At 45.3% G+C, this 27,540-nt stretch overlaps 1 protein-coding gene across 3 annotated transcripts in view; it reads right to left on the minus strand.

The window, feature by feature from the left end:
* Nucleotides 1-27,540, minus strand: part of Mapk14 (mitogen-activated protein kinase 14) — a 63,123-nt gene that overhangs the window by 14,042 nt on the left and 21,541 nt on the right. For all 3 annotated transcript variants that reach the window (XM_048451211.3, XM_048451210.3, XM_048451209.3), the window contains exons 2-8: nt 24,243-24,372; nt 22,404-22,462; nt 11,840-11,951; nt 11,158-11,187; nt 10,842-10,889; nt 9,282-9,396; nt 8,835-8,906 (exon numbers count right to left, since the gene is read on the minus strand). In XM_048451211.3, coding sequence (XP_048307168.1) covers nt 8,835-8,906; nt 9,282-9,396; nt 10,842-10,889; nt 11,158-11,187; nt 11,840-11,951; nt 22,404-22,462; nt 24,243-24,257 — 451 coding nt within the window. In that variant the 5' untranslated portion in view covers nt 24,258-24,372. The remainder of the gene's footprint in view (nt 1-8,834; nt 8,907-9,281; nt 9,397-10,841; nt 10,890-11,157; nt 11,188-11,839; nt 11,952-22,403; nt 22,463-24,242; nt 24,373-27,540) is intronic.

A 27,540-nucleotide genomic window follows, 5' to 3' on the forward strand; every position in this document is an offset into this window, starting at 1 on the left:
TCAAAGTGCCGCCACACACACATATGTCAACATCACACAGCAGAAGTAAAGACACTGGGGTTGGGCTTTAGACAGCAGAGGAAAACAAGCCGTGCTACGCAGCCCATGGTCTAGCCTACATCTCCATCTCATCTCCAACAAGGTACCAGGAGCCAGCTAAGCAGGGAGTGCTAGCAAGCAGAGGGCTGCAGAGAGAACAGCAGCAGAGCACACAGCTATGTGGTCTATTTCTGACTATTCCCCTAAGGCTTGACCTAGTGAGTTTGCAATCTGACAGTTGGGAGGCCTGCTCTGATCCCAAAGCCCGCCCTCTTGAGAGTGCCTCTGAACACCTCCCCCTCCCCCAAGGAGGCAGAGCAGGAGGAACAGCCAGCTGGCAGAGGGAACACACTATGGCTTCTATCAAGAGTGGCCCAATTAATTTGAGTACACCGGGCTTCAACCTTCTGAATGCAAAGGAATACAAAGGTTTAGCTAATGTCACACATAATGTTTAAAGCATAAAGACAAAGGGCCCATATTCATTCTGGCATCCAGCACCTTGCTATCTACTCAGAACAAATGTGCATGTATTCACCAGAAGATCAAACACTCTACTTGTTCACTGCCTTTAGTCAGAGGAAAAACACCTTAAAAATGGCCTTTAGTATTTTCTGTGAGCAACTAAATAGCTTATTCAGATCTACGCCAATGACCAGGATCTGCAGGACTGTATCCTTTTTCCATGTGCCAGTCTAAATGCCCCCTCCCAACCTTCTGACATCCCTTACTCTCTGAGCACTGTCTGGGAACTGTCTGTGTGCTTGTGCCTTGTCCCTTCAGCAAGTGCACAGGCAGGCAAGGCCAGGCATGTAAGATATCTATCCCTGGTTACTTTCTTGGGTGGGAAGCAGCTCTTGTTCATTTTGCAGGTTATGCAGCCCAGACTGGCTTTGAACTCAGGATCCTTCTGCTTCATCCCCCCTCCAAGTGTTGGGATGACAGATGTATGCCATCACCCACATTCTATACCTAATTTCTAGATTATTACCTAGTACATAAAAGGTACAAACAACACTTAAAGTGCAGATAGAGTAGACGAAAATTCTTGATTTGGTTTGCACAGAAGCAAGACAGCATAACTTAATAATGAGAACAGCTCTGCAAACCACAGCACAGCTGCCTAGTTATTGGAACTGCTTATGCAATAAGATGGCATCTTGCCTTAAAAAAAATCTGCTTAAAAAGAAGATTCTAGAAAGGTGACAGCAAGGCACGGCCTGCTGCTTGTTTCATACATGAAGCTTTCCTGGAGTGCAACAGTGCTGTGTACTTGTTGTTTGCACACTGGTTCACAGTTCACAAGCCTACAACAGTCACTGAGCTGGCCCTGTAAGAAGAGATAAACCAACACACCCAGCAACTGCATCCTACAGCAAACTAAAGGCAAACCAGAAGCAAGGCCACCCACATAAGATATTTCACAAGGTAGAGAATGGTTTAAAAAACCAAACCCAAACCAAAACAAAACAACCCTGCCACTGCAAATATAAACATAGGCGTCTCTAGGTGGGGACAGAGGGAGGGTGAGATGGGCATTGGTCACTCAGGGTAGACAGGAGGATCTTCCTTGAAGACAAAGCCACCCGGTTTCCATAAATCCAGCTCTACTCACACCTCTACCTCCCAGGAGCATGCGATCTGAGTAGCTGCTGCAAGAAGACACGTGCAACAGGGGAAACAGACCCTTCCAGTCCCCGGCAGCTGGTTTTGCGATGTATGCCTCAGAACTCTGCGAAGCGGCTGAGGAGTACGGGTCTCCAGTCGGGCTTGTATCCTAGCTGCTCTGAGGAGCAGTAGCCTTTCTGACAAGGCAGCTCACTCAGCAGCAGGCAAGCACTCCACACCTTCTCCCTGTCTGCAGGTGTGAGCACTCTCAGGGTGAAAGCCATAACTGACTCAGCAGCTTCACACTCATGCCCCTCTATGAAATGTCACTACACTTTTTCTGCCTATCTCAAACTACTATTCTGAAATGGGGTCAACGCTTCAACTCACAGCCAATATTCCAGGCACTTCTAAGCCTCTTTAAGCTTGTTATAAAGGACAGACTTTACTCCCCATCATGAAGCCTTTTCTCCTCCTCCTGACCCTTCTATGTCTTGTACAAACAGGAAGTCTCTCTGGAAATGCTTATTTGAGACTGGCCTCAAACTCACTATGTAGCCGAGGTGACCTAAACTGAGTCTCCTCCCTCCACCCCAGGAACTGGGGCTACTGGAATGTACATAGCAGTTATCTGGAGTCCTAATTTATGCTTGGCTTTTCTCCCCAGTAATTTATCTATACCTCTATTAAACATTCCACCTTGTTTTTCCACCAGAGGAAGATTTCTGTTCAAGTCACTGCCATCTCTCCTTGTCAGCTCAGCCTGACCACTCTGGTTTAGAGGGCAGGGTGGCATCATCTATCTCCCCAGCACCTTGCCTGGAGCAGCCGGCCTGACAAATGCTGGCTCATCTGGAGACTTGTAATATGCTTTTCTTCCTTCCTTCCTTTCTTCCTTCCTTCCTTCTTTTCTTTTCTTTTCTTTTCTTTTCTTTTCTTTCTTTCTTTCTTTCTTTCTTTCTTTTTTTTCTTTCTTTCTTCTTTTGGTTTTTCGAGACAGGGTTTCTCTGTGTAGCCCTGTCTATCCTGAACTCACACTGTAGACCAGGCTGGCCTAGATCTGCCTGCCTCTGCTTCCTGAGTGCTGGGATGTGCCAGCATATGCCACCACTGCCCAGCTATAATATGCTTTTCAACTTGACTCACTGCCCTATTCTCAAAACCCACAACAACACATTCTATGTAGTTTATACAAAAAGAAAAAAAGTAGTTAAGAAGCTTGCTGCTTTCAGAATCTGAAGCACAGCACATGAGCACAGAGCCCAGTGTGGATGAAGAGGCTGCAGCACAGCCTGGGAGCTGGAAGGTAGTAAACACACTATAAAAGCTGAGAGCTGTTGCGCAAAGCACACAAACACCACCACCACCACCAATCCTAACACTATCACCTACGGCAAAGCTCAGAGCACAGTGACACTCACTGCAGGCTGCCATTCCCACAGTGGGCTGGCTGCCCCTCGCAACTGTGCAGCCCTTCTTCCCCTGCACAGAAGCTATGTTTACTGTCAGTTTAAAATATGTTCCAATTAGGGTGACAATACCAAAATTTAACTCATAAATTTCCTCAGTCTTTCTATAAAAATACAAAGAAAAAGACAATTTAGGCCCAAGGTTACTTTTGAGATCAATTCTCTGTAACAGAAGTCAAAGGCAGAATAACCAGGTAAGGGGAAAGGAAAATGAACAGTTCGAAAACTAATGTAACTCAGGCCGACCCCAGACTCACAGGTGCTGGGACCACAGGTGCCATGTCCTCATGCCTAGTTCAACAAGTCTCCAGGAGGGAAGTCAGTTCTTCTAATAACAGGACAGGACAGGACAGGACAGGCTTCAATGGAACCCAACCTGCTCCTTTCTCTTTTGGAGTATGGACATAGTCAATTTCACTAGCACACACAAATATTTCCTAAGGTTTTTGGACAAACATGAGACATCTACTCTTTTCTAGGAAAATACATTCTCAAGGACAAAGAGCAAATAATAAACTATGTAGCTGTGTCAAAGAGTTCCACAATAGCCTGGAATGGAGCATAACAAAGGATTATTTATTTGGGGACAAACTCACAGTAAGGGTGGAGATCCACAGTCCTCTCTCTGCACTGGGAACTGGAACCAAACCAGGAAAAAAAAAAGGGCTGCACACACTTTCAGTCTGCACTCATAGTACATGAGATCAGGCACAAAGTGGGCCAATACCTTAAAGGATATTGGCTGAAGGAGTTCCCACAACAAATCTCATAAAATACTTTTCTTCTTCAACATACACTTTGTGGGAAACTAATTCTCTCCCTCTTCAAAAGTGGCTGGTGTGGAGGCTCTTAACCACTGAGCCATCTCTCCAGCCCTAAATAAGACACTTATCTTCAATGTTTGAGGAAGAACTGTGGAGAGGCAACTCAGTGGTACAGTATCTGCCTAGCATTTAAGTCCCTCCTTGAGTTTAAGAAAAGGAAAAAAAAAACAAAAAATGAGAAAATAAAGGAACTCAACAATGGAAAGCAATGAACAGATATGATATGATAAATACTCTAGTGGGCTTGCTTAACTACCCACATTTCATCATCTGGGTGGAACAGACACGGGGTTCATAGGACTATTATCCTGTATGTCTGCAATGTTCCTTAAAATGCTTGGGGAAGAAGGGACCGACATTGCACTGAGACTGATCTAATACATGGAGGACATTACATAGGTCAGAGCAGCAACAGTGGTGTGTGAGTGACCCAGCAGCCCCAGCACCTCTCACTCATGTCTTTTTCTTAATCTTTATTTTCATGTGTACGAGTATTTGCCTGTGTGCATACCTGCACCATGTGCATGCCTGGTGCCCAGAGACCAAAAGCCACCGAACCCGAGACTGGAGTAACAGATGATTGTGAACCATCATGCTGGGATTTGAGCATGGGTCCTTTGGAAAAGCAGTCAATGCTCCTAGCTACTGAGCCATCTCTCCAGACCACAGTTTACATCTTAAGAGTAGCATAGCCATTATAATGGGGGAGGGACTTTTATGCACAAAGGAAATTTATCTGATTACATAGGAAAGAAAAATAACAAGCTTTTGGTGGTTTGAAAGAAAATGGCCCCCATTGGAAGTGGTACTGTTAGGAGGTGTGGCTTTATTGGGATAGGTGTGGCTTGTTGAAGGAAGCATGCTACTGTGGACTGGGCTTTGAGGTCTCCTACGCTCAAGCTAGGCCAAGTATGGCACACAGTTCACATCCTGCTGCCTCTGGATCAAGATGTAGGCCTCAGCTCCAGCACCATGTCTGCCTGCATACTGCTATGTCCCACCACGATGATAATGGACTAAACAAACCTCTGAAATGCTAAGTAAGCCTCAATTAAATGTTTTCCTTTATAAGAGCAGTTGTGGTCATGGTGCCTCTTCACAGCAATAAAACCCTGAGACACAAGTCAAGGCTGTAATCACTAGTAGATACTGGATAAGGAAAGGGCTACACAATTCCCTGCTCTTAGACTGAATCACTGGCATCAGTGATTCCAATACCTAACACTCACAGATTTCAAAATTGGTGGCATCTGGAAAACATTAGGATTCCACTTGGCAAAACAGTCTACAGTCTTCCCCTTTTGCTCTTAAGTTCTGTTGGCTGAACTCACTTGATACACAGTCAGGCAGGCTTCTAGAGAAGGGCTTACTCTACACAACTACTATGAACACTCTTCTTAAGCCAGATGGAAGGGTCTTCTAGAGTCACAAGCATAGTAGTTAGTGGCAATGACTGTCCGACATCATGAATGTAATTAGTGCTGTTAAGTTATAAAGTTTAAGATTGTTGAGGTTAATTTTGTTAATGGAGTAAATTAGTGAATTTTACATTATATACACTTTCCCACAAAAATCAAATCAGTCATTAAGTGATATACACCACAGGCTCATGACAACACCCATATAACACATCCCAAAGGCACAGTGATTGAAAGAGAGGCAAACACAAACCCATAGAGGAGACTGACCCCAGCAGAGAGGCAGCCAGCACACTGTCTCATCAATGAGCCTCTTATAAACCTCAGGGCTATGGCTCAGGAGTCATGCTGCTGTGGAGTCAGCATGATCTCCAGAAGCCTTGGAAACAACTCTAGAAATCAGAACAAGGCAGTGAGGAGAACCTCCTGATTCATCAAGACCTTAAGAAAAATGGAAGAGGTCTGCTAAGCTTACTTAGTTCACCCCGTTAAACTAAACCCAAGTGGGTTAACTCCTATTTTACTCAAGACACCAGCCTGGCAGAGCTGCCCAGAGATGGGACTCAGCGTGAAGTGCTCGTCTAGCACGCAGAGCTCCAGGTCCCAGAACGAGCACAGGTCTACCACTGGAGGCTCGGGTGGTGGCAGCTGAGCTCCAAAGGCCTTGGGGCAGCCCCAACACCAGGCACAGCCAGCTAGTATTTAGGAGACTGAGGCAAAAGGAGCACTGTGAGGTTGAGGCTGCTGGAGATGCACAGTGAGTTCTAGGTCAGCAACGGGCTACAAACTAAGACAGGCTCAAACAAAATTCCATGCAGAGAAGACAGAAAAATCACCAGAGACCCTTGGAAGTTGGAGACACCCCTAACCACTATAGGTTCAGGATACAAGTGTAAACTCATAAAAAGAGCACCTCCAGAACCCCTGCCCACTAAGGGCCACTTAGGAAGTGTTTTCCCAAGAATCAGTCACAGTGCTGAGCTACTCACAGGTCACGCAGCCATGCTCCAGAAAGAAAAGCAAGCTACTGCCCAAGTTGGCAATGGACCTTGGTGTCACTGGCATGATACTGGCTTTTGAGACATGCAGAATCCAAGTACAGGGTGGCTGAAGTATCCACCAGACTTCCCTTGGCTATGTACGCCGGGGCTGGATTTCCTGTGAGTGGCCTGAGAGCATGACTCATGAAGCTGTGAGGGTGAAGCTGATGATGCAAGAAGTCCAGGAAACACAAGTACCCAGAATGTGGACCATGACAGCTACAGGCAGTGAGCCAAGAGAGAGGCCATAAGGATACACCCAGCAAGGTCACAGGAGCCGGGCTGCTCCAGCCCTTTGGAACTCAGTTCACACCACCCTGGCTCTCTAATGATGGACCTGAACTATGTAATTTTAATGCTGTGTTTCATGTCGCATTGGTTTGGTCCTTCCTTACCTTTGGATGAGACTGTAATACTGGAAATATATAATCTGTTTTTAAAAAATATTTATTATGTATACAAGATTCTGTCTACATGTATGCCTGCAGGTCAGAAGAGGGCACCAGACCTCATTACAGATGGTTGTGAGCCACCACATGGTTGCTGGGAATTGAACTCAGGACCTTTGGAAGAGCAGGCAATGCTCTTAACCGCTGAGCCATCTCTCCAGCCCCCTATAATCTGTTTTTAACAGGGGCTAACAGCTCAGAGTTTGCCTTGCACTTCTGACTTCTGAGACTCAAGAGGACCTGGACTCTTGAATATGGTCTGAATGCATTTTGCTCTATAAGATGAATATGGCCTTCAGAGGCTAGGGATAGGATATTAAGTGCCTCCTGCTGAAGGTCTGGTCCCTGGCTGGCGGCGCTATTTTGGTGTGGGGGAAACACTAGGAGGTGGGGCCTGGTGGGAGGAGTCTGTCCTAGAAAGACATTTTGTCCCTGGCTTCTTTCTTCTCCCATCTCCTTTCTGTTTCCTGGTTCTTGGCCACCATGAAGCGAGCAGACTCCTCTGCCACGTGCTCCCGCTACCACGATGCTCAGCCTCACCATGGACTGAGACTTCTGAGTCCATGAACCAAAATAAATCTTCCTTTCTTTAAATCCTCTCTCAGGCCTCTCTGTGGCCATGGCAAGTGGCTGACACAGCCATGGTGAAGATGCTGCTAGCACTCCCTGGTGGCTCACAATCACCTTCTGGACTGTACACTAACGTCATCTTATGGTTAAGGAAACTGAGAAAAACCAAGCTTGGAAAACTTGCTCAAAGTCACATAATTCGAAGTAAAAGGGCTTTAATCTAAATTCCAGGGTCTGGGCCCCTAACCCATGAATACCTGGACTACAAAAGTGAGGAACTGAGAGGTTCCCTATGGATGTTGCTGTCTGTCTGCCTATGAAGTATGTCTGGGACTAGTCAAAGCAGAGCTGGAGAGACACCACAAGGAGGAAAGAGACCAGAGGGCAGCATCAGGGCAGGCTCAGAGGACAGCAGAAGGGTCCTCTCAGCCTGGACTGTAACACATGTAAACCAAAATCCCACAGGAAGGGAGATTCTCTAGGTGCTAACATCCCAGAGAGTGACAGGGTGAGCTGAGCAACAGGGTGAGCTGAGCACGGGGAGGCTGGACTCTGGTCCAGTAGCACCCAGAGGAGCAGAGGTTCCGCTTCATGAAAGACATTGTCTAGAAGAAACGGCCAGGACAGTCACTGGAGAAGAGCAGCTCCAGCTGCGGGCACGTGAGCTCACAGACTCAGGTGTAGCAGGTCAGCTAGCCCTGCAGCTAGATGAAGCACGGGTTGCTGTGTCGTTTCTAAGAGCCCAACCCAAATCACTTCCAGGCTATGAGAGCTGTGCAGAAACCCTTCCTGAGGACTGAATTTAAGCTTGTGTTTTAACATTCTTATCTAAACATTCTCCCCAAGCAGAGTTGGAGAGAGGTCTCAAACCACATTTGGCGATATTATTACTAGATCACGGAACACATACCCAGCAGATAGAAAGGGTGGTTGGTGCCCAGAACCCAGATGGTGCAGAGTATGAGACTCAAGTGGGGCTGGCTCTAACCACGACAATGTTGTGTAGAAAACAAAAGCACACAACAGGGGACTCTCTCCTCTTGTTTCTACTGTTTGTTGTTAAGCAACAAAAAGGACAAGAGTCAGCAGGTATGTCAGAATAGGGAGGGCCACAGCCTTTTTAGTGTAAGCAAATGTGAGAACATGATCCCTCTAAGCTCCAGGTGCCAGGCACGCTTGCTAAGGGTTTGCAGAAGACTAAACTCATTAATAAGGACAGGCTGCAAAAAGACGACAGCTAAGTTTTAAGCTTGTTTGCTTGGCAAGGTGAGCTATTCAACAAGAGGACAGACCTCCAAAGCAACACCTGAACTAAAAAGCAAGGAACTGAGCCTTCCTCACAAACGAGTAAGGGAAACACACATCTACAACAGCAGAACACAGATGAGAAGCAGGGCAAAAACGTGTTAAAGGATACGGTCTGTACCAGGAAACAGCGTTCTTCCGGTCAGCAGCTCAGCCATGATGCAGCCCACGGACCAAATATCCACTGGAATAGCAATGAGAACACAGATACAGACAGTTTCTATTCAAGTTCATAGCCACAGATTAGACACAAACTGGGAGTAAAAGACTCAAATCAACACTTAAGACATCTGATGTTCAACAATCATTTTTTTTTTTTGCAGAAATAAATAAGCTTATTAAAACTGTCACTCAATAAAGGGCTCCACAGGTTGTATAAGTTAGCATATAATTAGGATAAACAAACCATCTCACAAAAGGACACTTTTCTTACTGGTAAATGGTGGACCTCCCAGGAATACTGAGGTGGTAAAGACCCAGCCCTGAGTCATCTGAAAACCATGTTAGCAGTGCCCCTCCCCCATCTGGGTCAGGTCTGGGCAGGTGACTGGAGCAGCACCTGTCTGGTTGTAGTGCATCCAGTTCAGCATGATCTCAGGAGCCCTGTACCACCTGGTAGCCACGTAGCCTGTCATTTCATCATCAGTATGCCGAGCCAGTCCGAAATCCAGAATCTAAGGGCAAGAGCAGAGATCAGGCATGGGAGAAGGCAAGTTCTGCTACCTTATGACAAAGAAAATGGTATTTCTCTCATTCCGTGGGCTTTGCCGTCCTGACTTAAGATGCACAGCAAATGTACTTCAAGAACTTTTAAAAAGAAAGATGCCAGCAAAGCACACTATCCCCGCGAGGAGTTTACTCAAGAACAACAAAGCCATATGCCCACACAGGTCTGCACAGGGATGTTCACAACAGCTTTATCTCAAACCAGAACAGTGGCAAGTACCCAGTAACAGGAAGACAGGCTACAGACTTGGGTATGCTTCTGAGATGGGCTGCTACTGAGCAACAGAATGAAAATACTGATGCACACAGTCCAGATGAAGAACCTAATACCCGTAACACAGTAATATGCATGATTCTGTATGATTCCATTATAAAAGAATAATTCAGAGTCAGAAATCGTATCAGTGGCTACCTGGAGCAGGGGGAAGGGCAAGGGGCGAGGGACACTAGGAGGAGACATTCAGAACTTTTTGAAGTTATGGAGATTACTATGTTACAATGGTAGTAGTTATATGGACATTAGAACCCTAAAAAACGTAAATTTAAAATGGGTATATTTTACTGTATATTTTTAATTTTCCAACTTTGTGTGTATGGGTATTTTGCTTGCATGTATGTCTGTGCCTCAAGAGCATGCAGTGCCCACAGAGACAAAAAGTGGGCATCAGATCCTCTAGATTCAGTGGGTGCTGGGAAGTGAACCATCTCTCTAGCTCCCTGTATGTTACTTTTTTCAAAAATTCAGTAAAAAAATGTAGTACGACTTACTTTTTACAGATAGTTAATTCACTTCTATCTTATTTGAATCATTGAGTTTTTGCCATTTTTCTTTTCAGAAAACTATCTAATAGTGAGTACTCAAGGAATGCTTAACATTCCTTAACGTGACAGAGATTGTAATACCCCTTTATTACAATTAGCATGTTATATTTCTCTCTCTCTCTCTCTCTTTCTTTTTTTAAAGATTTATTTATTAGTGTTCTCTCTGCATGTATGCCTGCACACTGGAGAGGGAACCAGATCTCATTACAGATGGTTGTGAGACACCATGTTGTTTCTGGGAACTGAACTCAGGACCTCTGGAAGAGCAGCCAATATTCTTAGCCTTGGAGCCATCTCTCCAGCCCAACATGCTATATTTCTAATTTAATTTTCTTTTCTTTCTTCTTCTCCCCCCACACCCCTGAGACAGGGCTTCTTTATGTGGCCCTGGCTGTCCTGGAACTCGCTCTGTAGACCAGGCTGTCCTGAACTCAGAGGTCTGCCTGCCTCTGCTTCCTGAGTGCTGGGATTAAAGGTTTATGTTACTGAGATCTACTTCTGAGGTCATTTAAACAGCTTGCTTAGCCTACAGTTCAAGTTCCAGTCTGATATTCCACGCTTTCTTCCTCACCTTCAGCTCACAGTCTTCATTCACAGCTAGGTTACTAGGCTTCAGGTCCTAAGAAGCAAGCGGAGAGAACAGTATCAGTTTGATGCACAACGAGCCCCCCACTTCCTGGTACAGAGGATGCAGACAAATGGAAGACAAGCGGATTTCTAAGCTACAGTCAGTGTCCGAGCCAAATCAGCCTTCAGCAGGTACAAAGGCAAGTGCTCCTCTACCAGCCTCCACTAAGAGCAAGGCTGAAGTCAATCACTATCGACAGAGCCCTCAGCTAGTGTCACTCTTCCAGCCCCACCCACATTGTCAAAGGCACAATACATACCCTGTGAATTATGTCAGCTGAATGTATATACTGCAAAAGAGAACAGTGTCAGTTGGTTGAAAACCATTTCCAGCCTTTCCCTGTCACACCCTGTACAAGTCTGCAGTGGTCTCCTCAGCCGGTGAGCACTGTCCAGGTCTACAATGGGTTGTCGCTATTCAGGTGGTGACACTAACTACGATTCCACTCCACCTACTGGAGCTGTCACCCCTCTTCTCTTTCTTGATGATGGCCTCAGTAAGAGTTCTGATCCCTGAAAAGCACCCTCCCCTCCAAGACCAACCCCGGATGGTCTGGCACTCATCTATTGCCCACAGTGGTCCTCCTTCCTCTACTTCTTCAGTCCTGAGGGAACAGAGAGGCCAGTCAAGGCCTGAGGAACACTTTAAAGCCACAATATCATACTGATCAGATACCAGCTTGTATCAAGAAGCTACTAACTTTTCAATATGGTCAGCAACCCTTTCGGATATTCAGACTGAAGAATCAAAGGAATGGATGACACAACACTTAGACTTGTTCCATAGAAATCTTGTGGCCTGGGAAATACACAACCAGCAGGGTTGGCTGATTCTGTAACTCTTCTAAGTCTCTCATAAGAAAACCCCACTGTTGTAGGTCCTCATTAGACAGGAAAGAGGGGAGAATTCATTTCCCCACACGACACTGTTACTGGTTGTACCTTCAATCCTCGGAGGATCTGGTAGATGAGGAACTGAACATGGTCATCAGTAAGCTTCTGACACTTCACGATGTTGTTCAGGTCTGCCCCCATGAGATGTGTCACCAAGTACCTAGAAACAGAAGAGCAGTTACAGATAATCCAGGGAAGACCGCCCAGGAAGCACCACAATGACAGCCAAAACCCCAACTTTGCCACCTGCAAGTTAGCAATCTAATCTCACCACATTTACACCCATTCCTGCTTGCTGTATCCTTTTCCACGTTCTGTAAAGAAAAAACTGAGGTGAAAAGAAAACACTGAAGATGGAGATAATTAAGTGATTGATGTGGGGGGGACATGACAAGTCCATTGTGGGTGGTTCTATAAGAAAGCAGGATGAGCAAACCATGAGGATCAAGCCAGTAAGCAGCCCACCATGCATGGCTCCTGCATCCAGGCTCCTGCCTTCAAGGCTTCTGATGGTATGGAATAGTGGGTGAATTAGCACCCCATCACCACCAGTTGCTTTTGGACATGGTGCTTCATCACTGCAAAATTAACTCTAAGATAGGAGGTGTGTCCTTGTTGGAGGTTTCACTGGAGGTGAACTCTGAGGTTTCAAAAGCCCACACCAGTGCCCCCCTTCTAAAAACCCTCTAAAACTATAAGCCCCCAATTAAATGTTTGCCTCTGTTAGCTGCCTTGGTTATGGTGTCTGTTCACAGCAATAGAACAGTGCTGGAGATCACACCCAGGGCTTCAAGAATGCTAGGCAGTGGGCTGGAGAGATGGCTCAGAGGTTAAGGGCACTGCCTGCTCTTCCAAAGGTCCTGAGTTCAATTCCCAGCAACTACATGGTGATTCACAACCATCTGTAATGAGGTCTGGTGCCCTCTTCTGGCCTGCAGACATACACACAGAAAGAATATTGTATACATAATAAATAAATAAAATATTTTTTTAAAAAAAATGCTAGGCAGTCCTCTAATTCACACCTCAGTCCCAACAGCTTTCTTATTTTTGCAGGAAAAAATATACATATAACTAATTGCATGCCCATAATAAGGATCATATACTTGCAATCTCATCATCGTACTTTTACCTCATTGTAAATCTATGCTGTAGGTTGCTTTATTTGTATGTGCATTGTGTATGACCTGCATGTCTCTGTGAGGGAATAGGATCCACTGGAATCTGAGTTACAGACAGTTGTGAGCTGTCATATGGGTGCTGGGAATTGAACCTGGGTCCTCTGGAAGACCCAAGTTAACCGCTGAGCCACCTTTCCAGCCCTATGTTGTAGGTTTTAAAATAGGTGTGCCCTTAGATTTTCAAAGTCTAATTTTCTTTTTTCCAGGAATGACTAGCAAAAGGCTGTTTACTGGCACTACCCTAAAGGAAGCAGGAACAGGGCGGTCCAGAAGTTCCCACAGGTGTGGTGCTGAGTAGTAACCCTGCCTTTATATGGGAGTGACTGCATTCAAGCCCAGCAGGTTTGCCACAGAGATTCTAGACCCAACGTCTTCACCCCACCATTACCACAGCACCAGGATGGCGGCAGAAAGAGCAGAGCAGAACCACAAGGCTGAGCTCAGCTGCCTCTCACAGTGCTCAGCTAGTCTACTGTCGTAAGTAGACCAGAGGGATTGGCCTAGTTATGACTTTAAAGTGAGATTTTAGCCAGTTTTCTAAAACTTGCATATTTATACAGCCTTAAGGAAAAAGATGAGCTCTACGTGTAATTTAAAGAGTAAATTAGAAGGCTGGAGAGATAGATAGATGATCAGTAAAAATGCTCCTCAGAGTTCAGTTCCCAGAATCCATATCAGGTGGCTCACAACTGCCTGTAACTCCAGCTCCAGATACATACCCTCTAACATATACATACAGTAATTCTTAAAAATATAAAGAGTAAGCCAGGCGGTGGTGGCACATGCCTTTAATCCTAGTACTCAGAAGGCAGAGATAGGCAGATTTCCGTGAGTTCGAGGCCAGTCTGGTTTACAGAGCAAGTTTTAGGACAAGCTCCAAAGCTACAGAGAAACCCTATCTTGAAAAACAAACAAAAAACCCAAAAGAGTAAATTAGACTCTCTGAAGTGTTTTCATCAAGGTAGTTTTTATTACAGTGATGTTCCAGGCCTCAAAGACTATAATCAAAGGCAGCTGCCAAGGCTGACAACTTGAGGTCCATGTTCAGGACCCACGCTGTGGAGAGAACTGACTCCTACAAGCTGTCCTCTGGCCTCCACACGCAGGCTGTGTGGCATGAAAATTTATATAATATGCACACATGCATACATAAATTAAAAAAAATTTAATATTTTAAGATGTCACAATAACCAAGGATACCTTATCTCTAGATGATTATTTATTTATTTCTATTTATTTATTTATTTGCTACGTATATAATATTCTGTCAATATGTGTGCCTGCAGGCCAGAAGAAGGCACCAGACCTCATTACAGATGGTTGTGAGCCACCATGTTGTTGCTGGGAATTGAACTCAGGACCTTTGGAAGAGCAGGCAATGCTCTTAACCACTAAACCATCTCTCCAGCCCTCTAGATGATTTCTTTAATGGCTTTTGAATATTTAATGAAGACTGTCAAGAGCACAGCACTATCCCCTCTTAATCCCATCCATTCACTTTTTTGGTAGTGCTGAGGACTGAACAGTGTCTCGTGCATGCTGGCAGACACTCTTGTGAATTACACCCCCAGTCCTGGAGCTTTTGAGACAAGGTCTCACTATTTACCTGGGCTGGCCTTGAACTGGACATTCTTCTGCCTCACCCTCCTGAGTGCCGGGATTAAAAGTCTGCAGCTCAAATACTGCTTCAGGAACCTATCTTATTTCTAGTCTCAAACCGGCAGACAATATGATAAATATAACAACACTGACTAGGGCACTCACCATGACATCCTAAATTCACCCACTAGGACTCATGGTGGATGGAAAAGAACCAACTCCCCAAAGTTGTCCTCTGACTTCTGTATGTGCACCATGGCACACATGCTTCTGCACCACCACAAACACACAAGCAAACATGATAGACCACCCGCCCCTGTGTAACTCTCAGTGCCTTTCTCTACCACACACAATAGTATGGGACGATCTGGAGATGAATGAATGGGCTCAGTGCTTCTGATGCATTTTATCACAGACATGTCTAGGAGGCTGCGTCCGTCAAACCACTGCACAAGCACACAATCGGTCGTTTCCACAGGAAGAAATCGGACACTGCTCCTAGGATACAGCACTGCTTGTGGTAGAATTATTTCACCCCATGCTGTTTCCACAAGGTTCAAAGTCAATCTAGAACCATCAGGTATCAAATTTCAGCTCACATATAGAAGGAGCTTCAAAGCAAATCACACCACAGAGAACAGGAGCAAGCACTATCCAGAGCTTCTCTTCATGGCAGTCAGGCTTCTCAGACCAGTGAGTAGGACATGGAAGGACAAGTACAGATGAACTCACTCAAAAGTCAAGCCTGGCTCCACCTAGCACCATGGAAGCAAGATGGACACTCGGAAAGGGGCACCGCTGGAGAGCCACATGTCTCTACAGGATTTGATTATGGCGAGCGTACTTCATGACATTTGAGAAGACACGTCTAATACCATCTCTGGACTAAACAGTAAATTCCTAAAATAAATTAAGGAAGGCTGCAGTGCACTGTAGTTGGAAAGCTATCTAATACTTCATCTTTAAAGGATTAAGTGAGATTACGTCATAAATTGAAGGCCAAAACGATGACTTCACAACCGGATTAGAATCTCGCTTCTCTCTTGCGAAGGTGGTGCCCTCTAAACTTAAGTCCCTCACATATCCATCACCCAGGGATGCGAATCAGTGAGATGCACTGGGCCAGCAAGCACTAGGTGGGACTCAGGACGCTAGACTGTGCCCTGTCTCAGAGCCCCCTTTACTAAGTCCAGCTTGGGTGACATCCAGTTGTCAAGATTCCCCCCCTCCCATGCCTTTTGAAAGCGTAATACAATGAAGGTTCAAAACAAAACAAAAGCCTCTTGCTCTAGCCTGCTATCTCCACCAGTACTGGTTCCACTCAAAGCAGTTACAAAAAGGCAGAGCTTGCCTTCCATATTTAAACAGGGCTTAAACCAGCTCCAGGAGATGACACTAACCACCAATCCTCACCAAAGAACAGAGCACTTCTTTTCAAAAGCCTAAATCAGATCCCAAATGTTCCTCCCTCAGGATAAGACAGACAACTCCATCCAGACTGGAGCAGAGCTGCTACTACAACCAGCTAGCACCACAGATTGAATGTTTTAGTTTTAGTTCGTTGCTGTAGTGGACCATGGTTCTGGTTTTTATTTGTTTTGGTTTTTCAAGACAGGGTTTCTCTATGTGGCCCTGGATGTCTGGAACTTGCTATGTAGACAGACCAACTGGCCTTGAGATCTGCCTCTCGCTGCCTCCAGAGTGCTGGGCTTAAAGGTGTGCATCATCACGTCTGGTGGACCATGTTTATGAACTAAGGAAGTGTTTCCAGGAATCCAAAGCAGAAAAAAGCTGACAGCAGCTACTAATAAGGAATATCACTATACAGAAAAGCCTCTGTTTTCAGCTGTTATACTCATCCAGTTCTGACCCTGGTAGTGTATACTCAGGAGAAAAACTACATCTGCTACAATGAAATATCCTTGAATATTATGGAGTTTCTGTGGTGTGAGTAACTGGAGAAGGAGCTGAATGGAAGTCACACCACATAAAAGCAAAGCCTTTACTCCCCTTCCCAGCCCCACACCATGCCCCGGACCCTTTGATCTCTTTTCTGGGACAATCTCCTTAGCTTATAAAGTCATGAATAACCTAGCCCCTCCCTCTCATTTCAGCTTCTCCCCAGTATACATCTGGTTTTTTTCTTCAAGATTTATTTATTTTTATTTTATGTGTATGAGTGCTTTGCCTGTGTGTATGTATGTGTACCACGTATGTGCCTGGTATCCTCAGAAGCCAGAAGAGGGATCTCTTGAAACTGGTGTTACAGAGAGTTGAGAGCTGCCATATGGGTACTGGGAAACAAGTCATGGTCCCCTGGAAATGCAGCCAGGGCTCTTACTGCTGAGCCATCTCCCCAGTCCCACTGCCATGACAGCCCCTGTGCTACTGCAGTACTTCACCCCCAGTTCTCTCTGGATATCTGGCTTGGCTCTCCTTTCTTAGTCTTTCCAACTCCAACTGAGCACTAGCTCAGGGACTATTTTGCACAGCATTCTCTGGAAACATCAGCTGGGGTGGGTAGCAATGCCTGAGACCCCCAAGCACTCTATACCCAATAGGTGCTTGCATTTATTTCTTTCATAAGTAATACCTGCCAAACACCGCTAACAACTCAGGAAAGAAAAGCAACCTCTCTAGTAGATGCAGAAGGCACGGGATCAAACAGGCAGAAATATAAGCTGACAACTTTGCAAAGAACCCAGCAGACCAAAGGACACAGTGACTTGGGGTCACAGCTTAGTTAGGAGCACAGGCAACATGTTTCTGATCGGAAGTCCATGGTTAGTATGGGATTCAAGGGGAAATGAGAGCCAATCAGCAAATGTGGAGAGCTTGGCCATGGTGGTGACCACACAGAGGTTTTGTTGGGGATACAGTTGATTGTCCGTATTAGAGGAAGAACACAAGGACAGAGACAGAAGTGGAAAGTGAGTCACACGAGGTCATTTCATGTACAGAGACAGGTCATGGTGGGGGGGGTGCTCTCCAAATCTACCACACTGCAAAACATGTGCTCATTTAAATTTTGCTTTTCTTCACCAATAATCTCAACACAGTGATTATAGACTATGTGTGTTTGCTGTCTTCCTCAAGGACGAGAGCTGTGTCTGGTAGAGGTAGATATAAACACCAAATAGAATCGATAAAAGCAAACCCTGAAGTCCTCACTGACTTGATCCCTTCAGTTCTAGTTAACTGAACCAGAATGTTCAAGCTTACTGGGGAACTGCACTTTCCACAGGGGCAAGGCCAGCCTAGTGGTCAGCTGCTCACCAGCTCTCATCAAAATGAGGGCCACTTAGAAGCTCTTGTGTCTCTTCATGAACAAAGCAGGGGACTGGGTGTGGTTAAGTTGATAGGGGCAGAGTGCTTGCTTGGCATGCATGAAGCCCTGGTTCTATGCCCAGCACAACATAGACCGGGTATGGTGGTTCCTGCTTGTTATCTAAGCACTGGGAAGAAGGCAGGAGAAGCTGGAGATCGAGGTCATCCTTGGTCGGATAGTAAATCTGAAGCTACTCTGGGATACATGAGATCCCACCTCAAATACAAACTAATTGGAAAGAGTTTGTTAGCTGAGATACATAGTGAGCTCCCATCTCAAATAAATGAATGAATTGAAGGGGTTGGACTCCGTAAGTTATAAAGCTGATTGGCCCGTTAGGTCAGGCTTCTTACTGGCTAACTCTCACATCTTGATTAACCCATTTTTCTGATCTATGTTAGCCATGTGGCTCAGTACCTTTTTCAGTGGGGCAGCTCACATCCTACTGCTTCGGTGATCTGGGCAGGAGTGGGAGCAATCAGCTTCCTCCTCCCCAGAATTCTCCTGCTCTCCTTGCATCATTTCCACTTCCTGTCTGGTTTCCCAGCCTATACCTCCTGCCTGGCCAATCAGCGTTTATTTAAAACATGATATAAACATAAAACAGAATATAGACAATTCTCCCGCACCAATGAATGAATGAAACAAAGAGAAGGAAGGAAGAAACCAGGAATGAGAAGCTATAAACAGGGAAGAAATGGCAGAGAGCCTCTGTGGTAAGGACGGCTGGGAGAGCCGCAGCTCTTTCTGGACTGGACTCCAACACCAGCTACTCAAATTTTCTGCATTTCCAAATATTTGCAGTATGAGGTCAGAATGCACGCCAATGAAATAGTCCAGGCAATAACGTGATCTCCCGTGTGTGCCTCTGTATAAACGTGCCACCTGCCCCACCAAGTCAGACAGCAGTCAAAATTAGATATGCTCATTTCCCAAGTCATCCCAGTGCCCGCAGTTGCTGGTCACAAACAAAACGCGCAACCTACTGTTCCCTTCTGGCAGGTATATGTGGTCTTAGAGATGAAGCAAAAATCTGAATGAGGAAATGAAAAGTGATACTTGAAACAAAGGCACAAACACAGGAAGAGGATAGACAAAAGTCAACTGTGCACCTGAAAGGCAATTATAGGTTTTGCTAATTAGCACGGGAAATGCATATAAAAATCAGAGCTTGCTGTGCATCCAGCAACCTTCATCTTTGGTTCTCAGGGTGTTGTTTGATTGCCTATTTTTCTTAGTGGACACAAATGTTTTTAGGAGACATAGGCTCTAGGCTCTGGCACACACAAAGGTGTAATACCGGACAGTCTTGTTATCGCTGTGGCCCTGCAAACCCTGCAATCGTACTGAAAAGTTTGTTCTCTTGGGTGTGCTCTTCACTGGCTCTGAAGAATACAGAAATAAGCACTGCTCTGGACAGGTGCTCTGGACAGGTGCTAATTTTGACTGTTATCAACATCACAAAAGTCAGCAGTAAAACACTTTCCTAATAGGCTCAGGTTCTCCGTTTCTAGGGAGAGTACGCTAGTTGTCTGGCAGGGACTCAGCATTTCATCATGTAGTACCTGAGAGCTGCTCAATTCACAGAAGAGCTGGGACTAGTGAGGGCTCAGGGATGAAGAGCACTGGCTTCTTTCCTAGGACGCACACTGTGGCTCACAACCACTTACAGCTTTAGACAGAAGATGTGAACTACCAGGTACAAACACACACAGCCACTCTTAGACACATACAAAATAATAAAAAATAAATCTTAAAAAAACAAAAACAAGTTGGGCAGTGGTGGTAAACCAGCACTTGGGAGGCAGAGGCAGGTAGATCTCTGTGAGTTTGAGGCCAGTCTGGGTCTACAAGAGCTAGTTCCAGGACAGTCAGGAGTGTTACACAGAGAAACCCTGTCTTGGAAAAAAACAAACCCCACAAAAGAATTGTTAGAATCTAGCTGGAGTTAACAGAAGACAGATGCTCTGCCCCAGTCATGGACTTGCTCAGTCAATGAAGGTAACTTTAGTTTGCTAGGGAGACACTAGATAGTTGGTGGACTTCCCTATGGGGATAAAATTATAGTCAGTAAAATTTAACCCTTCAAATAGATCTCCGTCTTCATTAAGACCTCTTCAATGTAAGAAAACAGGTCCATTTTCTATTCCAGGATGCTCAATTAAACCAAAACACAATATTTGCTAGCCCATAAATCATTTTTTTTCCCTGTTAAAGTCTATCCTCAATAAAAATCCAGGGTAAACCTAACTGACATTTTCCAAAGTAAATCACAGACACACAGCAGTAGCATTTGTTCCCCATTCAGATTCCACAACATTCTCTTTTCCAACCACAGCTTGCAGCAGGCTCCATGGTCTATGCTCACTGTGTGGAGCCTCTGGCAATCCTTGGAAGCCTCTGTTCTGGCACTGAGACAGGGCTGTGGGAACAGCATGTCATTCTTAGTTACTGCCAGTCCTAAACTTTCATTTGCAGGGTCAGGTTAACGCGGCTGAGTTTCTGCACATGGGCCAAAGTGCCTCTCCTCCTCCTCTCCATCCGTCTTTGTCATTCACTTCTCCCTCTGTTTTTTCCCTTCTATAAAGGTAACACACAAGTGAAAATCTGCCTGCTTGTTTTTGGGAAAAGATTAAATAGCACCCCCCCCCAAAAAAAAAGATCGGAGAAAAGTTGGTTTTGCACTGGGAGCATTGGGAGGGAAGCGCCATAATCTGGACGCTGAGTGACCTGCCCCCTCACCCCACCCCATGTGTCAAAGGGTATTAGGAGCAGTGAAACCTCTGGGCAGCAGGGCTTAGGTCATTAGGAATATGGATTTGAAAACTGGAATCCCGGTCTTTTCTTCATTTTGCTTTCTAGCCACATGATGAATAGTTTTTGTTATACCAACATTCCTTACCATTGCTACCTGGCGCCCCTAGCAGATACCTAAAAGCCATGAGCCTGACTATGACCCGGAACTTCTAAAACCACAAGGTAAAATAACCTTTTCCTCTTGACATAAGGTAATGTTCTCAGGCATGTTGTCACAGAGAAAGAAAGCTGACTAATACAGAAAGTTCAGGAAAAATAGTAATGTCCTACAATTCTGTTTGGCTTTTACAATAAACATCCTTTCCATTTAGGAATGCCAGAATTGCAACAGGACCAAACGTAACTGTGCTTAAGATGTTTCTTCTTCGGGCTGGAGAGAGGGTTCAGCACTTATGAGCAACTGGTTGCTCTTCCAAATGGACCTGAGTTCAATTCCCAGCACCCACAATGGCTCACAACCATCTGTAACTCCAGTCCTAGAGGATATGACACCCTCCTCCCTCCTCTGTGGGCACTGAATGCACATGGTGCACAGTCATACAAACAGGCAAAAGATCCATAGACATAAAAATGTTTAAAAGATGTTTCTTCTCTTACAGCACAGGTGTCTCTAAAGCAGGACAGGGCAATTTAAGGGAGAAGGTTGTACTCAAGTTCACAGTTCCAGTGTACAGTTCATCTGAGTGGAGTCACAGCCACAGGAACCTGAGACAGGTGACCACACTGCAGCAACAATCAAGCAGAGTTAGACGCTACTACTCAGCTTGTTTTTCTCTATCCTATTCAGTTCCAGATGCCCCGCCAAGAGAATAGTCCCAGCCACAGTTTAGATGGCTCTTCCCACATCTATTAATTCACAAGATAATCCCCACAGGCATGCCCAGAAGCCATCAGTGATTCTACAGTCTATCAAGTTGAAAATAATACAGTGTTAATCAGGTACTAGGGAAGCTGTCGTAGTGGGGAGGCTGTTGTAGAGCAGAGGACACCTGCTGGAATCTGTCTTGCTCTCACAAGGGTGCCACCCCGCATGTGAAGGCATTCATCAGCAGTGGAGCGAACCTTAGGCGCGATCACCAGACTGCTCCCATCTGAGTGCATTCTGTAGTTTCCTATGCCCAGGTGCTCTCAGTGGTGACTGGCCACTACAACATATCCATGCACAACCTTTCCTTCCTTCCGTTTTAGAGACCTTTCCCCGGCTCTCTACTCCAGGCTGCTGGGACGGGATCCCAGGCTCTGCTTTCCAGGAGGCACCAGACTGGAAGAAATCGTTTCCATAATGCAGGGGCTGCCATCTGCCCCAGTACAAAACTTTCAGGGATCAGCATGTAGCCTCATTATCACCTCCCTATCCATGAGGGATTAGAGAGGGAAACATCTATGTGGACAGGCATTTTAAGGAAATAAAAAACTATAGTCAAAATTCCATATACTCCCTCTTTTGCAACTCTGAAATTTTCATAAGGACTCATTGCTGACTCTGAACAGGACACACTGAGCCTGAGACAGTAAAAGTGATAAAGTGCACCATGCATAATCTTTACTTTCTATGCTCCCCACAGGAGCCCAGGAGAGGTGGGGACAGAACACTCTCCTGAAGTCTGAGCACTGTTGAGCAGTTCTGTGGACTACTTGCTCATCCTCATCCTCCAGCTGATGTTGCAAATGCAAAAGATTCACTCACACATCATTGAATTCCTCCAGGGACCTTGCGGGCGTAAACACATCCAACAGACCGATGACCTGCAAGAACACAGAAAAATGAATCAGTAGGAAAGCAGTGGGCTCCCACAGCGCCCATCAGGTCTGCGGTGGAAAGAGGACAGCTTCCAAATCCAGTCCCACTGGTGTGCTGGAGGACTGACTTGCTTACCCCATTGCATCTGTTTTAGACTTGTTAACATCATTTCTTCTTAAGGATTGGGTGTGTTGAGGATTTGTTTTTAAATTCAAGATATACAGTACTTGCAGACAAGCAAGCTAGCTCTATCCTAACTGTGCAGACAGCTAAGGATGCAGCTGGTAGGCTGCCTCTCAGGGACCAGCCCTTGAGCATGTGTATGAGAGCAAGGATTCAAGTTCAGTCAAGAACAAGCCAGCTGACTCAGCTGGTTACCCTCATAATGACCGTGTCTCTGTCATTTGCTACCATTAGAAGTCTTTGTATAAAAGACTGAATATTGTTATGGCCTTGAAGAGCCTGGTTATGTTGTTGCTAGTCTCTTTGGAGGTCAAACTTGCTGGAAGTTTTGTTTCTTTAAATATTTAGAGTGTATGAGCATGTGATGTGCATCCTCAGAGGCCAGAGGGAGGCACTGGATCCCCTGGAGCTAGAATTACAGGCAGCTGTGAGCCACCCAATGTAGTTGCTGGTAACCTCTATAAAAGTACCAAGAGCTCATAGCCACTGAGACATCATCTCCCCAGGACGGTCTGAGTTCTTCACTGTGCAGAACTGCTTCTATATCTTAAGTGCCTAACAAATGTCTGCAGCATAATCTGAAAGGTGAGACAATTTCTATATTAAGTGTAAGTTTTCTGGTCTTTTCCCATCTTTCCTTTAAATATGTCAGTAGAAAAGAAAATTGAGACATTCAACTATGTGCCTGCTTTTTAAAAAAACAAACAAACAAACAAACAAAGCAACGGAGTTAGAGTGGTTCAGCAGTTCCAATCCAGCCAGAGCTAAGTAGATTGATCCTGTCTCAAACAAACCAACCAACCAACCTTTAAAAGACAAAACCCACTAATATCTGAGTATGGGGCCTTTACGACTGGGCCCTATCTAACATACAATGACAGTGCTGCTAAGCACTGCACACAAGTGTATATATATCCCCACATGTACACAAACACATATACATAATTACAAAACTTATAAAAAGTAAAACTCTATCTTTCTTCAAAAAACTTTCTTATCATTTTGTGTATATAGGTGTTTTGCCTGCATGTTATGTCTGTGAACCACATGTGCACAGTGCTAACTGAGGCCAGAAGTGGGTATCAGATCCCTGAAAGTAGAATTACAGACTACAGTGGGCCAACTTCCACAAGCTGTCCTTTGACATCACATACACACGCACACATGCAAATATACATACCCACAAAATAAAGAGTTACATAAAAAGAAAGGCTGGAGAGATGGCTCCGCAGTTAAGAGCACTGGCTAGTCTTGCAGAGCAGCCAGGTTTGGTTCTCAGTACCCACATAGTGGCTCCCAAGCACCTGTGACTCCAGTTCCAGGGAATCTGACATCTTCTGGCCTCCAAGGGCCCTTTACCACATGACTCACATAAACTCAAGAAGGCAAACACAAATCACAGTAACTATACATAATTTTTTTTAATTAAAATAAAAAAAAATAAGTGCTTCTTAAGATCCTGGAATAAACTACAGCTCTGGGGAGAGGCACCACCATCATCCTCAAGCAGCACAACCCAACCTGACAGCCCCAGTGTGGGGTGTGTGCACCTGCAGCAGTGCACACCAAGCCCTTGGTCTGTGCAAGAACATGAGAACTCACATTCTCATGTTTCATGTGCTTCAGCAGGCGCAGCTCTCTGTAGGTCCTTTTGGCATGAATGATGGACTGAAACGGTCTTGACAGCTTCTTCACTGCCACACGATGTCCTGTCTTTGTATCAAAAGCAGCACTAAGGAGAAAAAACAACAACAACAAAAATCCACCGTTAAAAGTGCTCCAAAAACTACTTAATACTTTCAAGGCAATTCCATTTCCAACTTAAATGTGTGGCAGGACACAGAAAGAACAGAGACTAAGATGAAGACGACAATGACTCCGCCCACTGCCTAGAGGAGCTCTGGTTTACTCTCCATGCTTTTTTCTGTCTCCTCTATGTCTCCATCAGTGGTAGCAAGTGCTTTCCAGAGAGATACAGAGAGTAGGGTTTTATACTCTCCAGACCCTAGGTAAGGTTCCTCACACTCAGCTTGCAGTTGTTGCCTAAAAGCAGCTAGAGAATAAGAACCTATAAAATGGGTGTGGCTGTGTTAGAATAAACTTCATGAAGCCAGGCAGCCATCTGTCCAAAGGAAACAACACTGATAATCTCTGTATGTACCCTGTGACCAGGCCTCTCTATCACCTTGCTACTAGATGCTAGTCAAAGGAAAGGCCTCAGAAATCACCCTGCTTTCAGAAGAAGGAGCTCTTTCCAAAGTGTTGGGCACTTTATAGACTGAGGTAGAGTGGGAAGCTCTCTGGGTGCAGGCAGGGAGGAGTGGCAGGGAGAATAAACACTTACAATAGTGATGGACACAGTGACCTTGGAATAAAGATGGGAAAACAACACTGACGAATGACAGCACAGCATCGCTGTCAGCTAGGATGACGCCAACTTTCCCTTGCTCCAGGAGTCCTCCTCTCACCCTCAAACCCACATGGATCCTCAATTGTTAGCCGTCAGTTTGATTTGTGTAACACTTGGACCGATCCAGCCTCCTTTCTGAGCCTTGTCTACCCCTCTATGCAGTAAGATAAGCAGACACTTCCGACAGTCCTGCCATCAGAGGGCGCTCTCTCTGCACACACGTCCCTGTAGCACAGGTGCCTTCACATCATTTCAAAACTACTTCCCATTTGCTTTCCTGCTTGCAATTCTGAAAAACCCTCAGTCCTGCTACTGTTATCTATTGACTAGAATTTTCCGTCACCCACCAAAAGTCTGTCCTATCAGAGAAGACATCCCTCCGTTCACAACTCCTGTCAACATTCTTGGCAACTACAACGTCCAAGTGGAGGGTATATCCAACGCCCTTGTTTCCTGACCCCTCAGGAAACTCCACCTCAGGCAGCCCTCAGGGCTGCACTCCAGCACCCCACCCTGCTTTTCGGCTTGCTTTAGTTTACTCCACCTTGACTACTGCGAAGCTGCCAACCTAATCATCACTCTGTCTCTCCAGCCCCCTAATTGCTCAATAGTGATAATCACTCCCTTGTACCCTCCTCCCCTTGGATAGTCGAACCTCAGGTGACCCCAACCACTTAGTTACCCACGTCTGAATACAAGGCTAACTGTGGTTGAAGAAAAACAAATGTACAATCAGACTGGCTAACAATTCTAAACTTCTGAACATAATTTCAAATATGCCCTAAAATAGTGCCACCTTTTTCATAAGGCCATTTTCTACTCTAAAATAATCACCTGACATTTTTGCCTCTCAACCTCCCCCACCACACACACACACTTTCCTTGAGAGAATATAAGCTATCAAAGGGAGTTCCATCCCTTCATGCACACCTGTGTCCCCAGCTGCCCCTGGACCATGCTCTCCACAGCCTCTCTTGCTCTAAGGCATTCCCTCTGATCAAAACCCCAGATTGACAGTGTTTTGAAGCCAACCACAATCTTCTCAGTGACATTTCTCTGCATCCTCCTTCTTTCCTTGTAATACTGGATTATACTATTTATATGTGTATGTGCAGGTGGATTGACAGAATGACAAACAGAGACAGACTGAGAATTGAACCCAGGGATGTAGATGGTAGGCAAACACTCTACCACTGACTCACTAAATCCACCCTTCTACTGGGTCATTCATTTCAGAATATGCTCTAGAGATTTCCCATTTTATTAAAGTTCTTTGACAACACCCTACCATATTTAAAAAGTTCTCCAAACTCTCAAGGTATGAGAGCCAGTCATGTTAGCTTCACCTGAGGAGTTAAAAAAGCTGAACACCATACTAGAGCTGCAACCAGAAACTGAAGAAAGGCCAGTGGTTTGCATTTTCTCAGACCTTTCAAACACTAAAACAAGAGTTCCTAACCTACATCTCTGCTGTTCAAAGTATATATACTTCAGGGACCAGAGGCCCTGGCACTGCCCGAGAGGCCCCTGAGAAGGCACAAATTCTCAGATAATTCATTCAGTTCTAAATATGAAGCTTGTTCTCAGCTCCCGTTCCTCCTTCAATCCGGCCTGCCGGAACTGCTGCTCTTCCTTCCCAAGTCCATTCCTGGTCCAACGACCACTTTCCTGGATTAGCATCTGGCATGGCCACCACTTCCGCTTCCTCTACAGACATTCATATCAACATTTCTACAGGCTTTCTAGAACCGTCTCTGCATTGTGTACTCCTGATAATGGAGTTCTTCTCAAGGGATGTCCTGGGCAGCCTCCTACATTCTCCTCCTGACAACCTCCTCTATACCTAGGTTCAAAGTAGAACGCCCTCCAAAGGCGCATGTGTAAACACTTGAGTCCCAGCCGGTGACACTGATGTTTCCTTCTGTTACTGTTATTAGGCAAAGTCTCAAATTTGCCTTAGGCTCACTAAATAACTAAAGATAACTCCTGAACTTTCTGCCCCTACCTCCAGAACACTGGAACTACAGATGTGCCACCATGTCTAGCTAGAGAGTCTTGAAAATTTAGGAGACGGGAGGGCCCAATCAGATGGCTTAGTGGGTAAGGGTTGGGCCTGACAACCTGAGTTTGGTTCCTCGAACTCAAATAGTAGAAGGAGAAAACCAACTCAAAAATGTCCTCTGACCTCCACCCCCACAAACTGAACAAATATAACTTTGTTGTTGTTTTTACTTAGGAGGTGGAAGTTGGCTGGAAGGAGGTCACTTGGGTTGGGCATCTTTTCTACCCCATGATGCTCTGCTCAAGTCTATGGGTCCAGGTACCCACACAAAGACCCTGAGAAAAGAAGAGTTGAAGTAGCCTTTGCTCCTTTAAACCATTCATCAGGTCTTTGGTCACAGAAATGAGAAAATTCACTACACAGCCCTCCCAAAGCCCCCTCTAGGAGGCCAGACAGCAGGCAGTGCTGGGGAAGTGAGTACTGAGAAC

This window comes from Myodes glareolus, chromosome 18, assembly GCF_982192425.1.
Source record: "Myodes glareolus chromosome 18, mMyoGla1.1, whole genome shotgun sequence".
Taxonomy (NCBI): domain Eukaryota; kingdom Metazoa; phylum Chordata; class Mammalia; order Rodentia; family Cricetidae; genus Myodes; species Myodes glareolus.